We start from the raw sequence: 20639 nt of genomic DNA, 5'->3' as shown, positions 1-20639 counted from the left end.
TGAAAAGTAAGAGGGCAAACAAAAAAACCCTAGCCCCCATCCGCCTAACGCAGCCACCGCCCACCGCAACCACTGCAGCCCCCACAGCCCTGCAGCACCGCGTCAACCTCATCGCCGAATGGTTTTCGTTCTGTGTTCGTTGGCGTCGGCTGGTCATCGGAAGCAGGGTTGAAGATTCCTTGCCGTCGCCATTGTCGCGCTCTCTCTTCTCCTCCCTGTCGCTGCCGAGTTCTCTTTTCTCCTCGCCGTCAGCGCCGAGTTCTCTCTTCTCCTCACCGTCGCCGTCGAGGTCTTTCTTCTACTCGTCGTTGCCGTCGAGCTCTCTCTTTGTCGCCGTCAAGCTCCCACTCTGTCTCTCTATCCCTTCCTCTGGTTAGCTTAAACACTGCTTCTTGAGTTTGTTTTTTCTTATTTTGTTGATCTGTGTTAATAATACTGAATTACTGATTGAGACTAATATTGAGTTGTTGAGATTTTGTTAATTTCTTGAGATTAGTTTTTCTTGATTTTGAATTTTGCTTGTTTTGTTCTCTTGATTTGTTGTTGATAATATTGTTTGAGCTGTTGGGTTAAGGTACCAATCATGAATTGTATCAGATTTTGTGAATTTTGTTAATTTTTAGAGAAAAGAATAAATAGGTCCCTGACTTTTTGTCCCGCGGACATTTTCGTTCCTGACCATTGAAAAATACTTTTAAGTCCCTGACCTTCACAAAACTTGGACGGATCAGTCCCTGACGGAGACATTTGGACGAATCAGTCCCTAACGGACGCATTTGGACAGAGGGACTGATCCGTCCAAATTTTGTGAAGGTCAGAAACTTAAAAATATTTTTCAATGGTCAAGGACAAAAATGTCTGCGGGACAAAAGGTCAACAACCTATTTGTCCTTTTCTCTAATTTTTATATGCTATTGTGAACATGTTTTTTAGTTGTATACTTTTTTTCGGTTAAAGATTTATTTTTTCAAGGGGCATTTATTTTGATTTAGACTAAAATTAGAAAAACTATAAGAAAAATGTTTCAAATAGTACATACATGAGACGCAGAAAAACAATCTTACTTACCTGGTTGAAGATTCATATAATTGGCTATTGGTGTGAAAATGAAGGACTTCAACAAACTGAAAAACAAAAACCGAGTTTCATCATGAGAAATCAAAATATTTTAATTTGAAACAGTTCAAAGTAGCATATAAAAAAATATTTAGAGAGAAAACCAAAAATAGGAGAACCAGATAGGTGAGTGGTGCTTCAGAAATAATTTGTGCTGAACTTGTGTAAACTGATTGTGTTGCTTATCAGTGAAGTTTATTTAATTAAATAAGCACGTTTAGAGGATGAGGATTACGACCCAGAGGCGGATGAAGTTCCATCGTTTGATGACCACATCGACGACTTGTTTGTTGCCCAAGAAGTCGAAGGTCAGCACAACAACGGGAAACGCAAAGATACAGATTTCTGGGAAGTTACTGTTATCGGTAAACTTTTTTTCCTCTCATTTTCGTAAACAGTTATCTTTAAAGTCCTTTAATTCTATTTTTCTTTTTTGTAATGATTAGATAGTAATTTTGTTTCCCATACACTTCTTAGAGGACGGCGTGAGAAAAGCTTCTAGGATGAGCGTGAAGGAGGCTATAGCGCTCCCTTCCAATACAAAGATAGTACTCCCATTTAACAAAGAGCTACAATCGATTGGTCAGGCAGCTGGATTATTCAGTGGTTTCTTAAGGAGTTTGGGTGCGGATTATTCCCAGTTCCCCATATGTGCAGACAGTTGGAAGCATGTGAACAAAGCTAAGAAGGAACATGCATATGACCTGATTAAGGTACAGCTTTAAGCTTCAATAATTTAAGCAATTTTAGTATTCTATTTTTTTTGTAAGGGCTTTTGCATGGGTAAAGTATATGGTTCGTAAAATTTCCATATTTTTTTCACATCATTATTTAAGCAATTCTCATTTATACGTAATTGCGACTGCTTGTACTGGATTTGAGTGTCATACTTTAACAATTTAAATTAGCCTGTAATGGTTGTGGCATTTCTACAAATTATTATTCTTATGCTTGTTAGTTGGTCTTGGTTAATGACAATGTCAACTAATTGCAGCGGGTCTTTCACTATGAGGACGATGCCGGAGAAAAAATAAAGTGCGATATTATGAAGAGGATAGGAAAGAACTGGAAGGATACAAGGCACCACTTGTATGATAGGTGTTACAAAGAAATAAGGACTTATGAGAAAAATCTTGAGCATCGCTCGAAAGGAATAGTAGAAAATGAATGGAAAAAGTTCATTGACTATTGCCAGAAAGAAGAAACAAAGGTAAGCCTTGGTATATTTTATTATTTCCACAAAACATACATGTGTATACATATTACTCCCCTTACATTTTATATTGAATATCTCTTTCTCATTTACATTTGTTCTGTTATTTGTTAATAGAAAAAGTGTAAACAGAACGTTTTAGATCAGAGCAACCAACTTTACACACATACTGGGGGCTCCAAAATATTGGCAAGAAAAAAAGACGAAGTGGTAATAAGTCATTATTTGCATTAAGAGTTTGATTAATCTTCCTGAGTATGTTGTTGTTGTTTACTAAATTGTGTCGATATCAACAATGTAGGAGAAAGAGCAAGGAAGGCTCGTTGGTAGAGGAGAGTTGTTTATCTTGACTCATAAGAAAAAAGATGGCTCGTATATCCATCCCGATGCGCGTGTTGTTAGTGTAAGTCATGTTTGAAAATTTCAAGCAACTTAGCTTACTGTATATATCGTGCTACTGTTAACTCATGCCTTTCCAATGTGTTGTATATTTGTAGGAAGCAATTGCGAATGTTGAGAGGCAGGATGGATCCTCTAGGCACCTTTCACAAAATGATTCGCTAGCACAAGTTCTCGAAAAGGAGCACCCAGGACAAGTTCATGCCCTAGGTGCTAGACCATGTCCCACCCAAGTCTTTGGTAATGCTGCTGGACAACTGTCAGGTTCTGCAGAGCCCAATGAAAAGTACGAGAGGAGGATTGCGGAATTGACGGCTAAGCTAGAAGAAGAGCAGACAAAGAGACAGTCGATACATAAGGTCTTGAGATATCTAGTCCAACAGCAAGGAGGCAATCTGCCAGCTGAGGTTGCTGCAGAGCTGGCTTTTTTGGGCGGTACACCGAACTCGTCATGCGCAGGGCCATCTTCATCTGGCAATCACGACCCGCAACAAAAATTTTGAATTTCAATCAATGTTCTTAGATACTTTTGCATTTAAGTTGGTTTAGTTCTTTATGCTTATTTTCTTCAAGTTAAGCATTCTTACCTTATTTTGGATGATGTTATGATAATTTCATTATATATGTTATGTTTGCATATATTTAATTTGCTTTGTTATGTTAATTGAGCTGTTTTACTTGGTTGCAATTTCTTTAAATTAATTGAAAAGTAAAAAAAAATTAAAGTTTAATAAACATACTTTTTTAAAAGAGGAAAAATAATAAAAAATCTAAAATTTTAATGGAAAATTTAAATTTGGCGGCGGTTTTTAACCGCCGCAAAACATTAATATTGTCTATTTTTGTCATATTTAGCATCATCCACCACAAAACGGTGTCGTTTTCAAATCACTGGCATTTAGCGGCGGTTACAAACCGCCGCAAATTGGGAAATAAAATTTTTCATCCACATACTACGGCGGGTAATAACCGCTGCAAAACCCAAGTTTCATTTCGCCGCGGTTATTCCAGCGGTTGGAAAAAACCGCCGCTATCCGTTTAGCCGCGCCCCATATTCCAGTGTTTCATTAAACTGCCGTGAAATGTTTTGTGACGGTTCAAAACCGTCGCTAAACAGCCCCAGCAACTGCCGAATTTGTTGTAGTGCTCTCACTATCTGGGGCTCTAATTTAGTTAAAAGATCTCTTGGCTTCCGTATACCCGCTTTCAAGGGCGGAATTAGATGAAATATTAGAAAGGGACAAATAATATTTATACAATAAAATAAGATTAAAATAAAATTTTAAGAGAGGCTAAACTAAAATTTACATATAAAAAATTAAAATTAGAGAGACCATTGCCCCCTTCCTCACTGTGTGGCTCTGCCCCTGCCCGCTTTACCCCTTGTGATCATGGGGTGAGCATTCGGAGATGGAACTTGAGAAGCAGAGAGAGGAAGTTGTAGCAGATCATGAAGGACAATTTCAATATCTGAGATTAGTATTGGTATAAAAAAGGAGAAAAGGCAAGCGGTTGGGTTGTGGAATTTGAAGAGAGGGATTTAGACACAGATAGAGCGGGAGGCATAGTTGAGACAGCAGGTTTAGGTACTCTAGGTATAGAAGGAACTTGGGAGGAAGCATGTTGCAGTGGTACAAGATTAGCTAGCTGATGAAACTCTAAAGACTTATCCTTAAAAGAAAATTTTGATTTATGAAAACACCACATTTTGGTGTGATCACAACTTTTCCAAAACTCATGAGACATTTATGATGACGATACACACCTAAAACACTAATCTGCTCAATCAAATGACCCACAATGTGCATATCTCGACAGAATTTGCTTGTTCCTCTTTTTGTTTTTTATTTTTCTTTCCTTCCCTTCTTTTCACATTCTCTTCATTCTCTTCAAGTGTAAAATAAAAAGTAAACTGTGTGCTTGTGCTATTTTTAAAAGCTTGTTCAGTGTTATTTCTTCGATTCTAATAGAAAAATTGAGATTTTTTTTTTCAATTTCACTCACTTAAAATGCGAAATTGACATAAAACTGAATATAAGTCTTATTTCGCTTTTGGGATAAGTATGATTTTGGTCCCCAATGTAGAGGCAAAAAATCGATTTCGTCCCCAGTCTCTTTTTGCTACAAAATGGTCCCCAAAGTTTCAGTTTGTTTTAAAATCGTCCTTCGGACGAAAATACCCATCCCTCCCCTCTTCTTCCTCAACACCCATCTTCTTTCTCAACATTAACCAGCAGCAGATGCACAAACGCGGAAACAAAAGCACAACAATGGATAACAATAAGCTCAACCAGAAGCGGAAGAACAGCAGAAGCAAAAAATAATGAAACAACAACCAGATGCAGAAGAACAACAACAACCATGGATCTTGTATACAATTAAGCAGCAATTCAGAAACAATTCAGCAACAACAACAACAATTCAACAACAACAACAACAACAATTCAGCAGCAATTTTCAGCAATTCAATAACTTAAAATCAACTAACAGAAAATTAAAATCCAGCTAAACTAACCCAGAATCAAATCAAGGAACTAACACTAACCAAAAACAGAAATTGAAATCAAAATGATAACCTGGATTATGAAAATAGAAAACAGAAAAGAGGGGATAAGGGAGGCAGTGATGGAGCGCCGGCGGTCTGGGCATGACGGGAAGGGGCTGGAGGGAGAGTAACGGACAGTGGTAGCTCTGATTCCTTCTGCGACAGGGACTGAGAGAGGGGAAGCAGGGAAGCTCGCTGGCGATGGTGGTGGTGAAGCAGAGGAGGCTCCACGTTGCTGCGTGGTGGTGAAGCAGGGGAGGCTCCACGTTGCTGTGCCATGGTGAAGCAGAAGAGGCTCGTCGGCGGTGAGCTCTGGTTCGAGGAGATCGTCCGAGACAGGAAAAGAGAGAAGGAAGGGAGAGGGTCGTGGTTGCTCTGGGGTTAGCACGAAGGGGAGAGGAGCAGCGGCAGGACGGCGGCGGCGGCGGGACGGCGGCTTCCCTTCCCCCTTCTTCCCTTCCCTCCCCCCTCCCCCTCCCCCCTTCTCGTGCCCCACCCCCCTTTCTTTCCTCCCCCGATTCTGTCTGTCCCTTTCTTTCTTTTTTTATTTATTTATTTTATATTTATTTTATTTTATTATTTTTTTAATGAAGAGTAATTTGGTAATAAAAAATAAAATTGGTAAAAATGACGATTTTAAAACAAACTGAAATTTTGGGACCATTTTATAGCGAAAAAAAGGCCGGAGACAAAATAAATTTTCAACCTCTACGTTGAGGACCAAAATCATACTTATTCCTTCGCTTTTACTGCTGGGAAATAATGATACAAAGATGTTGTTACCAATTTTGGTGTCTGTATGCGCAAAAATTGAACTCTTCTTTAATTTTGTTGGTACAATCTACAAAATTAAACAGACTACAAAAATGGTGAAATAATACAGAAAAATATAAATCTTGGTATTCTTAAATAAAATGGTAAATAATATTTTTTTATGTAAGTAAAAAAAAAAATCCTTACTTTATTTCTCTGGCATAGTGAAGCCAACTCTAAGCCAATAATGTAGTAGTAGCCATCGTTTTCAACCATCTCTCTACGTGGCAGCCAGTTTATGCATCGTCTCCAAACTTTATTGTATGCATATGCAGTTATGCACAATAATTTCACATGTGTCTGTGTCTTAGTATCATGGTGAACGTAACAAAGCCTAAAATGTGGGCCCAGAATCTCAAACAAATATCCCAACGAGTGGACACTCTATTGTCTCCCTCTTCCATTATTATCACTCTTCATTGAATTAGCCAAAAGATATTCATGTTATTACTAGTACAATTTTAAAGCAACAAATATACGATAATGCAATTATACACACATGCATCTTATACGGATTAAGGTGTTAAGAGAATTCGATTCATTGATAAAATTACGATTAGGAAGAAATTATTAATTTTCTTGTCTTGTGATCAAGAAACATTGGTGTGTACTTTATTCTTTATTTTAATATTATTTACTCCGAAATTATTATGCTTAGTAGTTAAAAATTTGAGGGAAAATAGAAGTAGAAATAAAAGAAACATACAAAAATATAAGTACTAATTAATTGATGTCTTTTTGATATTTATTATAATTTTGATTATTATGTTAGAAAAGGTTTTATTTTTTGATAAGTAAATTACCTTTTGATATAATGTATAAAACATGTATAAATATATATAAATACGCTGCGATTGATTTAGTACCATTTTTGATCTTATAATACCTCAATTATCAAACACATCCCCAAAAAAATTGTTTACTTCATGTTGTAAATCAGTTTCTTTCTCCACCATATCTATTATATACCATTTATTGTTTTCTGTCTATTCTTTTATCTTTCTGACTTTATTTGATTTCGTTAGAAAATTAAATGAATAAAATACTCTAAAGAACACAAAATTTACTCCATGAAAAATATTTCTGCACCTTAATATTCGCCCAAATCAGGAAACCAAAGCTAATCTTACGACGAGCAAAGATTCCCTTTATTAAAAAAAAAAAATCTAACATTAGGACAAGCAATCATCTTCTGCCATGATAACACTACAACAACCACTTTAAAAAGAAAACAAAAGGAGATTGTTTGACACAATTATTGTCATTCACATTTTTGTGTGTCAAAAGAAGAAAGAAGAAAGAAGAGAGAAGAGAGAAGCATGGGTGAAAAGAAAGTCCCGGATGTGTTGCTGAACACAGGTCACAAAATGCCAGTTCTGGGCATGGGAACTTCAGTGGAGAATCGTCCTTCAAATGAAACACTTGCATCAATCTTTGTTGATGCCATTGAAGCCGGGTACCGCCATTTCGACAGCGCCGCCGTGTATGGAACAGAGGAAGCCATTGGCTTGGCTGTCAAGAAAGCCATCGACAAAGGACTCATCAAGAGCAGAGATGACATTTTCATCACTTCAAAGCCATGGAACACTCATGCTCACCATGATCTTATTGTTCCTGCTCTCAAGGCCTCACTAAAGTAAGCAATAATCTCCTTACTCCAAATTTTATTTTATCTTATTTTATTTTTCTGTCTTAGACAGGTAAGAATTTCATTCTAGAGTCAATTCTATTGAAAATAACCTGTGAGATTTTTCAGTAAAGGTGCTGGTAAAATTAAATTTGATAGTCATATTAGTCAAGTAATTAGTTCACTAGTTTTCGAATTCCTCAACTTGTGTTCATGACAGATAGTATTTGACCTGCCGATTTAAAAGATATTATGGAAAACTAGAAAAAATATGTAAAAATTTATGATTAAATGAAACGATTGAGCATTTATGAGGTACTTAAGGTAACTTATGTTCATATTTTTAATAAATTATATTTTAATTGAATATATAAGATAATAAGATGTTTTAACATAAAATATGATTGTATAAATGATGAAAAAACATTTGTTAACTAACTTTTTTCTTTTCTTAATTTCTTTTAGAAAAAGGGTTAAAAGAAATTAAACTAAGTAATAACTTTATGTTCCACTCCTAGTCTCTCACTATGCTAATTTTACTTTGAACATATTGTTGTTATAGAAAGCTGGGAACAGAGTATGTGGATCTTTATTTGATTCATTGGCCAGTGAGGCTTAGACATGACCTTGAAAACCCAGTAGTGTTTTCCAAAGAAGATATTCTCCCATTTGACATAGAAGGGACGTGGAAAGCAATGGAAGAGTGTTACAAATTGGGCTTAGCAAAGTCCATTGGGATATGCAATTATGGTATCAAGAAACTCACCAAATTGCTTGAAATAGCTACAATCCCCCCTGCAGTTCATCAGGTTTTGTGCTTCACTAATCAATCTATTTGTTTTTGCCATTTTGCTACCAAACTATTACTAGGACAAACCTAATGCACAATACTCATTTGTCCCGTATAGATATAATGATATATACATGTACATATATTAAGGTGAATTTATTAATATTTATTAGAGAAATATTTGTTCTTTTTAAAAGTATAAAGTATAAACTAATCTTTTGTATATAACAAACAAAAAAATTTATAGACTTTTGTTTGTTTGTTTTTAAAAGTTAGAGATATTTTTAGAAACATTTATAGAGATACTTCTCAATACTAATTTGTAATTTTTAGAATTAATAAAAATTTAATATAATTTTATATATTAAAAGTGAAAAAAACTTATATATTACTCTTTACTTTCATATTTATTATGGTCATTTTAGTTTTTAGAAATATATTTTTATCAAATATTAATATTGTAACTTATATTTATAAAAATAATTTTTATTTTATTTTACTAAATATAATTACTATTACTTTTGGAAATAATATTAAGTCTAAAAAAGATAATAACTGGAAAAATATTGACAATATCAAACTCAGCCTTAGGTGTCTCTAACACATAATGAAAGAGTGGCTTATTATATATTAGGTTTGGTTGTTCACATTATACTTTTGATCAACGTAGTATGATTTGTACTAGATTGTTGTTTTCTTTTTTGGGACTGATTTTGTAATTTTAAAATATTTAATGACGACTTTGTCCTTAAATATATTAGGAGTTTATCTTTTGTGTTAACAATTTTGTCCAATAAGGACCTAGCCAACAAGTTAACAAGTATTTTTGAACTACACTCCATACTAATTAATTGTTATTAATTAATAATTATTTAAATTTTAATTTTAAAAAATACAAAATTAATTATTATTAATTGTATTGCTTAAAATTGGTTGGTTAAGAATTATTTATCTATACTTTTTCATGTATTAATTATAAGAATTAAATGATAAGTAAATTCTTGAAAATTTAAATTTTAAAAAGATTAATTCCTTAAAAAAATATCAATAAAATCTTTTAAGATAGCCGATGTAGATACACTACTACTTTTAAATTAGTCCCTATCATTAGAGTAAAATGTCTTAATTTAAACTAATGTATCCAGGTTTATTATACTAAAAGACTTTAGGTATTAATATATGCAAAATATAAATTCTGAGAGATTTATTTGTCACTTTACTCTAATTATAATGGTGTCGAAAATCATGATAGTAAATTATGGGTTTTCTTAGGTGGAAATGAACCCATCTTGGCAGCAATGGAAACTGAGGGAGTTTTGCAAGGAGAAAGGAATTCATGTTAGTGCTTGGTCAGCACTTGGAGCTTATAACATATTTTGGGGTTCAGGAGCAGTCATGGAGAATCCAATCCTTAAAGACATAGCAGCTGCCAAAGGGAAGAATGTAGCTCAGGTAATTCAAAGTTATATATGAACATGGTCATTCATCTATAGTTCTATACAGATCCACTACTTATTCATCGAATTACACACGAATCTCATGATTCGTAAAACGTAACAACACTAATCTCTTGTAAAATTAAGCAACATTGAGCTTAACGTGATACTTCTATAGTTTGCAAAAGATGAATTATGGTCTTTTTCTATAGTTTAGGTGACATTCATTACGTCTAAAATAAAGTTCACTTTTAGTTTTGGCTTTTATAACTTTTTTGTTGTGTTTTTTTCGTTTTTATAAACTAAAATTTAAAAGTTATCTATTTTAATTTAAAATTTTACTAACTCGTATTTTAAGGACATATTTTAAAAATGTGATAACTTTTTTCAACTTTTGATATGTTCAATGTTTTAAAAAAAATCAATAACTTTTAATAAAATATTTTTTATAGTACTCTTAAAATTTGCTTTTAAAACACATATATATTAGTAAAACTATTTAATTTATATTATTAATTTATTCCGTTAAATGTAAGTCGTCATGTCAATATTTAACTTCCTATGCAAAAATCAACTATGAAAACCAAAACAAATAAATAAATAAATATTTTATAAAGACAAAAAAAATTATTTAAAAATGATAAATTAAGAGAAATTAAGAGGTAAAATATGTAATATTATCTATTGTGAGTGAAGATCAATTTAATTGCTTCCTAAAATTGTTAATTTCAGGTAGCACTTAGGTGGACATACCAACAAGGTTCAAGTGCAATGGTAAAGAGCTTCAACAAAGAGAGGATGAAACAGAACATTGACATATTTGATTTTGAGCTGAGTGAGGAAGATTTAGAGAAGATCAAGCATGTTCCACAGCGAAGGCAATACACTGGGGATATGTGGCTCTCTCAACATGGTTCTTACAACACATTGGAAGAACTTTGGGATGGTGATGTTTGAACAAAATCAAACATATATTCTAAGATCTTAATTAATTACTAATAAACTTTTATTTGGATTTCACATCTGCCATGCTTGGTTTTATCTTCATATTATATAGTATGTGGAGAACTCGAGATAACTAATCTAAGCATTTAGTTATGTATTTTGGTTGAGAACTTGAGTGGTGAATAAGAATGTGACATTTGTGTGAGGTTTAATTTCCTCTGTCATATTCATTCATATATGTAATCATGGCCACGTGGCCCTATTGTTATGAGCCACCATTCAAAGGTTGTGCTAATGCTCTATAGTTTTTTTTATTTTCTGAAACACTATTTCACTAAAAGATAAATAAATAAGTACAAAAATCAATCCTTGTGAAACAGAATATTCTCTAGTGTATTTTTTCTGGAGAATGATTAAGATTTAGGAGTCTATAAATAACCAACAATTTATAAATAATTCATCAAAGATAATAATAAATAACTAACTTGCTAAAAAGATTTTCAGCCCCAAAAATCAATATCAATATTACTTGTTAGCAGTTTTTTTTTTTTTAATTATATATACAATTTTTTTTTTCATAACTTTTTTAGGGAAAATGCTAAATTTTAATTATACACATTTTAATGTAAGAGTTTGTTTTTTTCTCTTATAAAAAAATACCAACAAAGTGTATGAATGTAAAAAATGGTACAAATACATTTTTTCTTTTGCATTATCCATATAAGTACATTGTTTAAGAATCTTGGCAAGCTTGAAGAAAAATCTGGATTGAGTAAAGCAATGTAAAAGTAATTACAAATCAAAACAAATACACTATGTATTGTAATTAGAAAAATATTTTATGATAGTAAATGAAACTAAAACTCTACATATATCTTTTCCTTTTTCTTATGGTGTCCATCAAAAGTTGTTCACATATGACTGTGACCTACAATTGGGTGATAATGTTTCCCCAGTTAGATCCACCCTTATATACTTTCTCTCTCCCTAACTAATTAAATGACAAATTAAATCCCATAATTAGAAGGAAATCACTCACATAAATACCCTTAAAATGTCTTTTTTAAAGATATTTTTTAATAATTAAAATTCGATATATATAATTGATTAAATCGTGTTATTTTTGTCAAAATTAGATCAGATAAACTGATTTAACTCAAAAATCGATAAACCAAATTTTGAATCAGTCTAAATTAATATTTTTATAGAAAATAACTATAATAACCCTATTATAAAAAATAACTAAAATATTTCTATTATATATATATTTGTGAGAACCATAAATCATAACTCTATGATAGCAAAGAGAGAAGAGAAAGATTAGGATTTAGGATTCTTAAAATTTATATATACATATATAATTATAATAATAATAATAATAATAATAATAATAATAATAATAAGAATAAGAGTATTTTAGTTATTTTTTTATAATAGAGATATTGTAATTAATTTTATAAAAAAATATTAATTTAGATCGATTTAAGGTGTAGTTTATTGATTTTTTGGCCAAATCAATTTATCTGATCTAATTTTAATAAAAATAACACAATTTAATTAATTATATATATTGAATTTTAATTATTAAAAAAAAATTTTAAAAATATCTTAAACGTCTTTATTTAAGTAACTCCCTAATTAAAAACATCTACTAGCATCCATACCACAAAATGGCAAATATTCAAGTATACAATAAAATAAAAGTTTAATTAATTTGTTTGTCTCTATAATTTTATAAAATTTATAATTAGATTTTTGAATCTTTTATTCTTTTAATTGAATTTTTTATATTACTTTTAATTTTGTAATTAAGTCTTTTTTAGTGTTAAAAATATTAGCATTAATTGAATATTTTTTCACAAAGTAAATATATCCATAATTAAAAATTTGATTAGATCTTTGACCACATATTTCTTAAAAAAATATTTTATTAAATTAATATTTTTTATATGAAAATGACTTATTTACAAAATTAAAAAATAGTGCAGACATTTAATTAAAAAATATAAAAGTTTAATTCCAAATTTAGTGAAACTCTATAGAGACCACAAAATAATTAAACGTAAAATAAAGTAAACAGCTTGCATGAGTGGACGTAATATAGCCACAGCAACTCAAAATCAAAATATTGTATTATATAAACAATAATTAAATTGATAGAAAAATATTCATTGCATTGAACCAAACAGAACATAACATAATCACATAACAAAAACATGGAATTCAAGAAAGTACCTGAAGTGATGTTAAATTCAGGGAAGAAGATGCCAATTATGGGGCTTGGAACTGCAACAAGTCCTCTTCCACCCAATGAAGAACTCGCTTCAATTTTGGTTGAAGCCATTGGAGTTGGTTACAGGCATTTTGACACTGCAGCAATATATGGCACAGAAGAGGCTGTAGGGAAAGCTGTGTCAAAGGCATTAGAAGTAGGTCTAATAAGAGCGCGTCATGATGTTTTCATTACTTCAAAGCTATGGAACACTCATGCTCATCATGATCTTGTTCTCCCAGCCCTCAAAACAACACTCCAGTAAGTATTCTATAATTAATCCTCTTTTTATATATATGTATGTATGTATAAAATTGTCTTGATCTCTGTTCTTAGTTTTTGTGTAATAGAAAATTAGATACTTTTTTCTATTCAGATAAGGTTATGTTGACTGTTTGTTATAGTATTCGTATTTCATTCTGAACAAATTTGTATTTTTTTTTAATGTCTTTATATTTCTATCTTTATCAAACAAGATTTTAAATGGTATGTTCGGTTTATTTAAACAAAAAATTTGTTTGTCTTGGGATAAATTTTAAGACGTTGGGTTATCATGTCTCCGATACTTACTTCCTAAAATGTGTAAATATGTAGGCCAATTCTATGGTGTCTATGATTTGGTGTCTAAATTTTGCCTTATTTTCTTTTTATAATAAGTTTTAAATTTTTAAAAATTATTTATTTTTATATCTTTTAAATTAAATATTAATTTTTAACTCTTTTTAATAAATAAGCACCACATTTTAGGCACCATAGCATTTACCATGTATATATTTGAAATACATATTTTTTTGTGAATATTGCACATCTCAATGCACGTGACTACGTGAGATCAGTATAAATATTCATCTCGAATGTATAACTTCTGAGATTTGTGCATTTATGTTACGTATTTATTTATTCGAAGAGTGCTTACATGTTTAAATGCGTAGATTGTCGCATAATTATGTATATATGTAAAATAAATATTTATTTTATTTATATATAAAACCTATAAACAAGGCTAAAAACTTAAATTGAAAAGAAAAGATTTTGAGGTATATTTTTTTAAATCATATTTAAGTGGGGTGTTTTCTAATATACATGCATATGAGGATCATCATTATAATGGATATATGATGATAGTGTGAGTGATTAAGTTATTTGGGTTGGAATTGATTAGAAAGCTGAGGTTGGAGTATGTGGATATGTATTTGATTCATTGGCCAGTGAGGTTAAGACGAGATGTTGAAGGCTTCAACTTTACTGGTGAAGATGTGATACCATTTGACATAAAAGGAACATGGGAAGCCATGGAAGAATGTTATAGATTGGGATTAGCCAAGTCTATTGGTGTTAGCAACTTTGGCATAAAAAAGCTCACACAACTCTTGGAAAATGCCACTATTCCTCCAGCTGTTAATCAGGTATCAAATTTTATCATTAGCTGATGAGAAATTCTTCCAAAATCTTGAATCATATAGTTTAGTATGCACAAATGTTTCATGGTTGATCACCTTAACTAATTGTGTACTTAATGTTAATTATATATTCCAAACTCATATACAGTTGACTAGAAAACACATAAATGATGTTATATTATATCTGATATGCTCTACTACCGCACCATATAAGAATACCTTTTAGGCGGCCTAAAACATGAAGAATAATATATAGTTTCATTTTATTTTATTTTATACTAAAATTCAATCTTATTTAGAAAGAGCAAGCAAGGAATAACAAGAAATAAATTTTAGAAATTTTAATCATAAAAAAAATTCTAATACCATATAATAAACAATCTCAAAATTTTAAGTCAATAAAAAAGTATACATTAATAATTGATGGTTATTTTTACGAAAATATTTTTATGTAAAAATAGTATTATGAACTTTTAGATAATTCAATCAAACATATTGAACCAAATATATAAAATTATGTTGAAGAATATTGATTTCTGAAAATTAGTTGAGTAAATTAATTTGATCTCTGACTTTTAAAATAATAAAATTTTCAATTTTAAAAATATAATTTTTTTTAGTTATTGTTCTAACTTTTTTTTCCACATCTGTTAACGTAAGATTAATGTAGATAGTTAAATGTTAATGATGGTAATGCTAGAATTTGAAAACGGGTTGAATCAAGTTAATTTTAAAATTGAAGTTTTTTTGCTCTATTTTTGTGAGAGCAAATTAAGCAAGATATTTTTTTGCTTTTGTCTCTAAAACCAAAACACAATAGAATAGAAAAGAAGAAAATCAGGCAAGTATGTATCTTAGTTCAGTTTACACTTGTGCAATAAAACCTATATTCAGTCTCCACCACAACCATGGTAGAATTTTCATTATAATCAAACTGATTACAACATCAATACTAATGAATTACAAATTTACAACCTAATTCATCTAGTATCAGCCACTAAGCTTTTAAGCAAGTTTATTTATCATCAAGTGCTGTCCCAACTTGACAAAATGAAACGCTAACTGGTTCAACAGCCACCAACTGCTGTCCCAACCTGACAAGGGAAACCCAACTAATTCATTGACTATATAGTGTTATTCCAATTTGGTAAAAAGAACTAATTCTAGTTCAACAATGACCAAGTACATATAAAATTTCTTTTGACTTTTTCAATATATCTCTTTTACCTCTTTTCTCTCGTGACTTTTTCAATTTTTTTCACCTCATTATAATTTGTCTTTTTTTCAATGTTAGAATATAATTAGGATCTTTAAGAACAGGCTCACAAGAGGTCAACTGATCCCAAATAATCTTCATCTGAGCAAGAAAATCAAAAACTGCTTGGCCACGTTCTTGCTTAAGGCTATGAAGTTCCTTAAGCAGTTGGTACTGATGAGAGAGATCAGAGATAGTGTAACGTTTCGCCAAATGATCCCATACCTCTTTAGCAGTTTTAAAACGCCCAAACTGTAAATGAATGCCCATACCTCTTCACTTGTGGCACCATCGTCTTGCCCATAGCTCCTTAGGCAAACTACGTCCTCTTATATCTACGGATGTTTTAGGTCAAGTTCAAAATGAGTCTTTAGATTGCATTTCTTGTCACTCTGCAAAACAACCTGCCTTATCCTTTAATAATAATTCCTCTATTGCATGCTCTCCTTTTGATCTTATTCATTCTGATGTTTGGGGCCCCGCTCCCACCGCTTCTATGGGAGGGGCTCGATATTTTGTCGTCTTTATTGATGATTATTCGCGTTTTACTTGGGTCTATTTGATGACTAATCGTTGTGAGTTGCCTCAGATTTATATTAACTTTGCCACTATGGTTCGAACTCAGTTTTCAAAGGTCATTAAAATTTTCAGACGTGATAATGCTATGGAATATCGTGACTCCAAACTTTTAAATTTTCTCGCTGAACAGGGTACTTTGTCCGAGTTTTCTTGTCCTGGTACCTCTCAACAAAATGGCAGAGCTGAGCGTAAACACCGTCATATTCTTGACTCTGTCCGTGCGATGCTTATTTCCTCTTCCTGTCCTGAGCGTGCTTGGGGTGAAGCTGTCCTCACTGCTGTTCATGCTATCAATAGACTCCCTTCTTCTGTTCTTGGTAACACTACTCCCTTTGAGCGTCTTTATCGTACTTCTCCCGATACAGTTCTCTCCGTGTTTTTGGTTGTGTCTGTTTTGTCCTTCTTCAGCCTCATGAACATAATAAGCTTGAACCTCGGGCTCGCATGTGTTGTTTTCTTGGTTATGCTTCTGAACATAAGGGTTATCGTTGTTGGGATCCCATCTCTCGCCGTATTCGTATATCTCGTCATGTTGTCTTTTGGGAGCATCACATGTTCTCTAGTTTTTCCTCTTTTGAGTCCATTCCTTCTACTCCGTCACCGTTTTTTACTAACCCAAATGTTGATCTATTTCCTAGTGATGATACTACAGGGTCTACCCCAAGTCCACCCCTCGAGGCTCCTGATCCTCCGCCTTCTCCATCTCCCGATGATTCCAGTCCGGACGGCAATCCCGCTCCTAGCGTCATGCCTCCTTCTCCCACTCGTTCTTCTAGGGTAAGGAATCCACCTCCTCATCTTCTTGATTATCATTGCTTTTCTACTATTCTTCATCAACATGAACCTAAGTCATTCAGAGAAGCCTCCACAAATCCTTCCTCCAGTTTAGTTTCTTATTTCTAACATGGTATCAGAGCCATGGTATCCTCCTTGAAGAGAATATATTGTTTTCCTTGCGATGAAATCATCGTAGTTTTTGTATTTTTTTTCTATGCCATTTTTCTTTACCTTTTGTCACTCCTTTGATGCTTTTTCATCTCACCGACTAGCCTATTCTCTCCGTCTTGTGTCTTTTCGAGTCGAATGATCAAACACCAATGTCATCTGTTGTTTTTCTATTCTCATGAAGAAATCATATAGTTTTTGCTCTCTTTCAGCAGTTTCGTCTGCGTTCCCTCGTGGCAGTTCCGTTTGTGTTCTCTCGTAGCAGTTCCGTCTGTGTTTCCTTCAGACAAGCGGCAGTTCCGTCTGCGCTTCCTTCAGACAAGCGGCAGTTCCGTCTGCGCTTCCTTCAGACAAGCAGCAGTTCCGTCTGCTCTTCCTTCAGATAAGCGGCAGTTCCGTCTGCGTTTCCTTCAGACAAGCGGCAGTTCCGTCTGCGCTCCCTTCAGACTAATGGCAGTTCCGTTTACGCTTCCTTCAAACAAGCGGCAGTTCCGTCTGCGCTTCCTTCCGACAGTTCCGTCTGCACCCATTTTATTAGTTTATGCCGTTTTTTTTTTTTCAAACTCAAGTTGTCACTTGAGTTTGAGGGGGATGTTAGAATATAATTAGGATCAATTAGAATCAATTAGTATATCTGAATATTTATTATAGGAGATTATGTCTTTATTATTACGATTCTCTTAGTACCTATAAATACCCTTTTATATTGTATTATTTTAGACAACTTGAATAGACATACAAATTCTTTCTCCCTGTCCCCTTTCTAACATTCAATTATAGAAAGATAAGCATCAGATAATCATAATAATGAAATTTAAAATGAAGATAAAAAATGAAAGAAAATAATTTTACATGTATGAAATGATGCTCTGAATTTTTCACTCTATTTTCTTTATCTTCAAATGTTGTTAAGAGCTAGCTATACAGTGAGAAACTTGCTTCATCAAATTGGTTCATTGCTTCTTCATTTTCTTTGTTGATTATGCCCGATATAGCTGTCTTCCTTGAGATGCATTGCTTTTTTTCATTTTGCTTTATCACTTCTGTTATCCTTGTAGAGTTGTAGCTGTCTTTCTTAATATGTATTGTTTTTTCATTTTACCGTCCTTGTAGCTGTTCCACTAATTTCTATTGTTCATATATTTTGTTTTTGCTCTATCAATCTTTGATTTTTTTTATCCTCTGCCGTTTTATTCTTTACTGTCTTTAGTGTTGTTGTCTGTGTCCTTGTTGTCTTTTGTTTTTCATGTTGTTGCCAACTGTCCTTTTTGATCTTTCTTCTTTAGTCAAATCATGCAATGCTGAACCATCTTTCTTGGTATGATGATTCTGATTTTTTGTACTCACCATCACTATTGGGCTGAAGCTTTGATTTGAGCATTGTGGAGTATTTGCTACTTTCATAATGTGACTTGAGATGATTATATTGGGTCTGCAATACTCATAAATCCATTAGCTCACTTTAAAACTTTTAACCCAATAACAATGTTTGTCATCATATTATCAACTCAAAATTATCTAACTGATCAACAGTTAGATTGGTATTGTAACAACTATTCAGATGTCAAAATAATGATGACCTCATTTTATATCTAATAATAAAGCATAACAGAGTGTTGCATTGAGATTTCATATATAAATGCATGATTTTTTAGGTTGAAATGAACCCATCATGGCAACAAGGGAAGCTAAGAGAATTCTGCAAACAAAATGGGATCCATGTGAGTGCATGGTCACCACTTGGAGCATACAAAGTGTTTTGGGGTTCACCTGCAGTCATGGAGAACCCAATTCTTCTGGAAATTGCTGAAGCTAGAAACAAGAGTGTGGCACAGGTAACTGCAAGCTTATTAACATTTGAAAATAATTTCAGTTACATCCTATGAACTAGCTTTTTTTTTTTAAAAAAAGAGAACTCAACACACTAAAGTGAAACATGTAGAAAAAAAATAATGAAAACAAGATAAAAATATAGTACTATAGGGTATAATTCATTGTCATCTGTGACATTGCCATCAACAATCAAATAGATCAACACTACACCATTTCTTGTACCTCAAAAACGACTTATTCTTGATTCCATCAACGACCCATTCCTATTAACTAGCTTATCTTATGTCAACAAATTTTTCACTGAAGCATATTTACTAAGGTCGTATTTAAAATCTGATCTCTTGAAATTGGAATTGATTTGATTTGAAAATCAAATCTTGTTTGAAAGAGATAACCAAAAAAGAATTGAATTGATTTATAAATTTTATATATTTATATTCTAACTAAACTCAAATGTCTCCATTGTTGAAAGAATTTTTTTAGAATTGAATAATTTGATGTTTTAAAATATAAAAAATTATTCTTATCCTTTAAGTATAAATATATCTCTAATCGTCTGGACAGGACGCCTCAAGCCCTCAACCACTCGAACAGGTCGTTTAGACGAATTGAATTGACCTTCCAATATGATTGTGTTGGATGCCTGAATGCAGTTATTAATAGTGATAAAAAAATAAATAATATACATAAAGATCAAAATGTAAAATTAGGTCATTATATTAATTTTTAAGTAAAATCAGTTCTTATTTTCCATCACTAATTCTAATCATACTAATTTATTTCCAATTCAATTCATTTCAAATTAAATCAATTTCAAAAATCTTTTATTCTAAATAGCCCCCTCTAAGAGTAAATTTGAGTTTTCCACATTGCAATCCATCATATCGCTAAGGACCGAGGACATTAAAATTTTTAAGACCTCAAGTCACATGAGTTAACTAATGACACTGTTGCAATAAGAATCCATGCATGCATGTGTAACACATGGAGATGATGCAGATAGCACTGAGATGGATATGTGAAGAAGGAGCAAGTGCCATTGTGAAGAGTTTCAACAAGGAGAGGATGAGAGAGAACCTTGACATATTTGAATGGGAACTGAGCCAAGAGGAATCAGACAAGATCGGCAAGATTCCACAGAGCCGGCTCTATAAGGCAGAATTTTTTGTATCTCAGAACGGTGTTTACAAGTCCTTGGAAGAGCTTTGGGATGGGGACCCTTAAACAAGAACTCTTTGCAATGAGGTTATGATTGACAGACTTTTACTAGGGAGTGGATTTCTTAATTTTTTTTTTTCTTTTTCTTTTGGTGTCCATCCAAAGTTGTTCACATATATATGTATTAAACCACTCTTCCACCTTAACCCCATGACAACAATAAAGACGTCTCATGGCCCACAAATTCAGCCCAACAGAATACACAAATTAAATTATAATTTAGTCTTTATCTTATCTTATAGTTATCTTTATC

The 20639-nt window shown here is 32.5% G+C and overlaps 2 protein-coding genes across 2 annotated transcripts; both read left to right on the top strand.

The window, feature by feature from the left end:
* The first annotated feature begins 6480 nt into the window (after window positions 1-6480).
* Window positions 6481-11179, top strand: LOC112750861 (protein REDOX 2). Its single transcript, XM_025799757.3, has 4 exons — window positions 6481-7722; window positions 8276-8522; window positions 9776-9955; window positions 10672-11179. Exons 1-4 carry the CDS (start codon window positions 7406-7408, stop codon window positions 10894-10896), a joined length of 969 nt encoding a protein of 322 aa, XP_025655542.1. The 5' UTR covers window positions 6481-7405; the 3' UTR covers window positions 10897-11179.
* Window positions 11180-13019: 1840 nt separating this feature from the next.
* Window positions 13020-20620, top strand: LOC112750860 (methylecgonone reductase). Its single transcript, XM_025799756.3, has 4 exons — window positions 13020-13417; window positions 14319-14562; window positions 18991-19170; window positions 20168-20620. Exons 1-4 carry the CDS (start codon window positions 13101-13103, stop codon window positions 20390-20392), a joined length of 966 nt encoding a protein of 321 aa, XP_025655541.1. The 5' UTR covers window positions 13020-13100; the 3' UTR covers window positions 20393-20620.
* Window positions 20621-20639: the final 19 nt, after the last annotated feature.

The sequence above is a fragment of the Arachis hypogaea genome, chromosome 15 (assembly GCF_003086295.3).
Source record: "Arachis hypogaea cultivar Tifrunner chromosome 15, arahy.Tifrunner.gnm2.J5K5, whole genome shotgun sequence".
NCBI lineage: Eukaryota > Viridiplantae > Streptophyta > Magnoliopsida > Fabales > Fabaceae > Arachis > Arachis hypogaea.
This window is presented reverse-complemented; position numbering and strand designations above follow the sequence as displayed.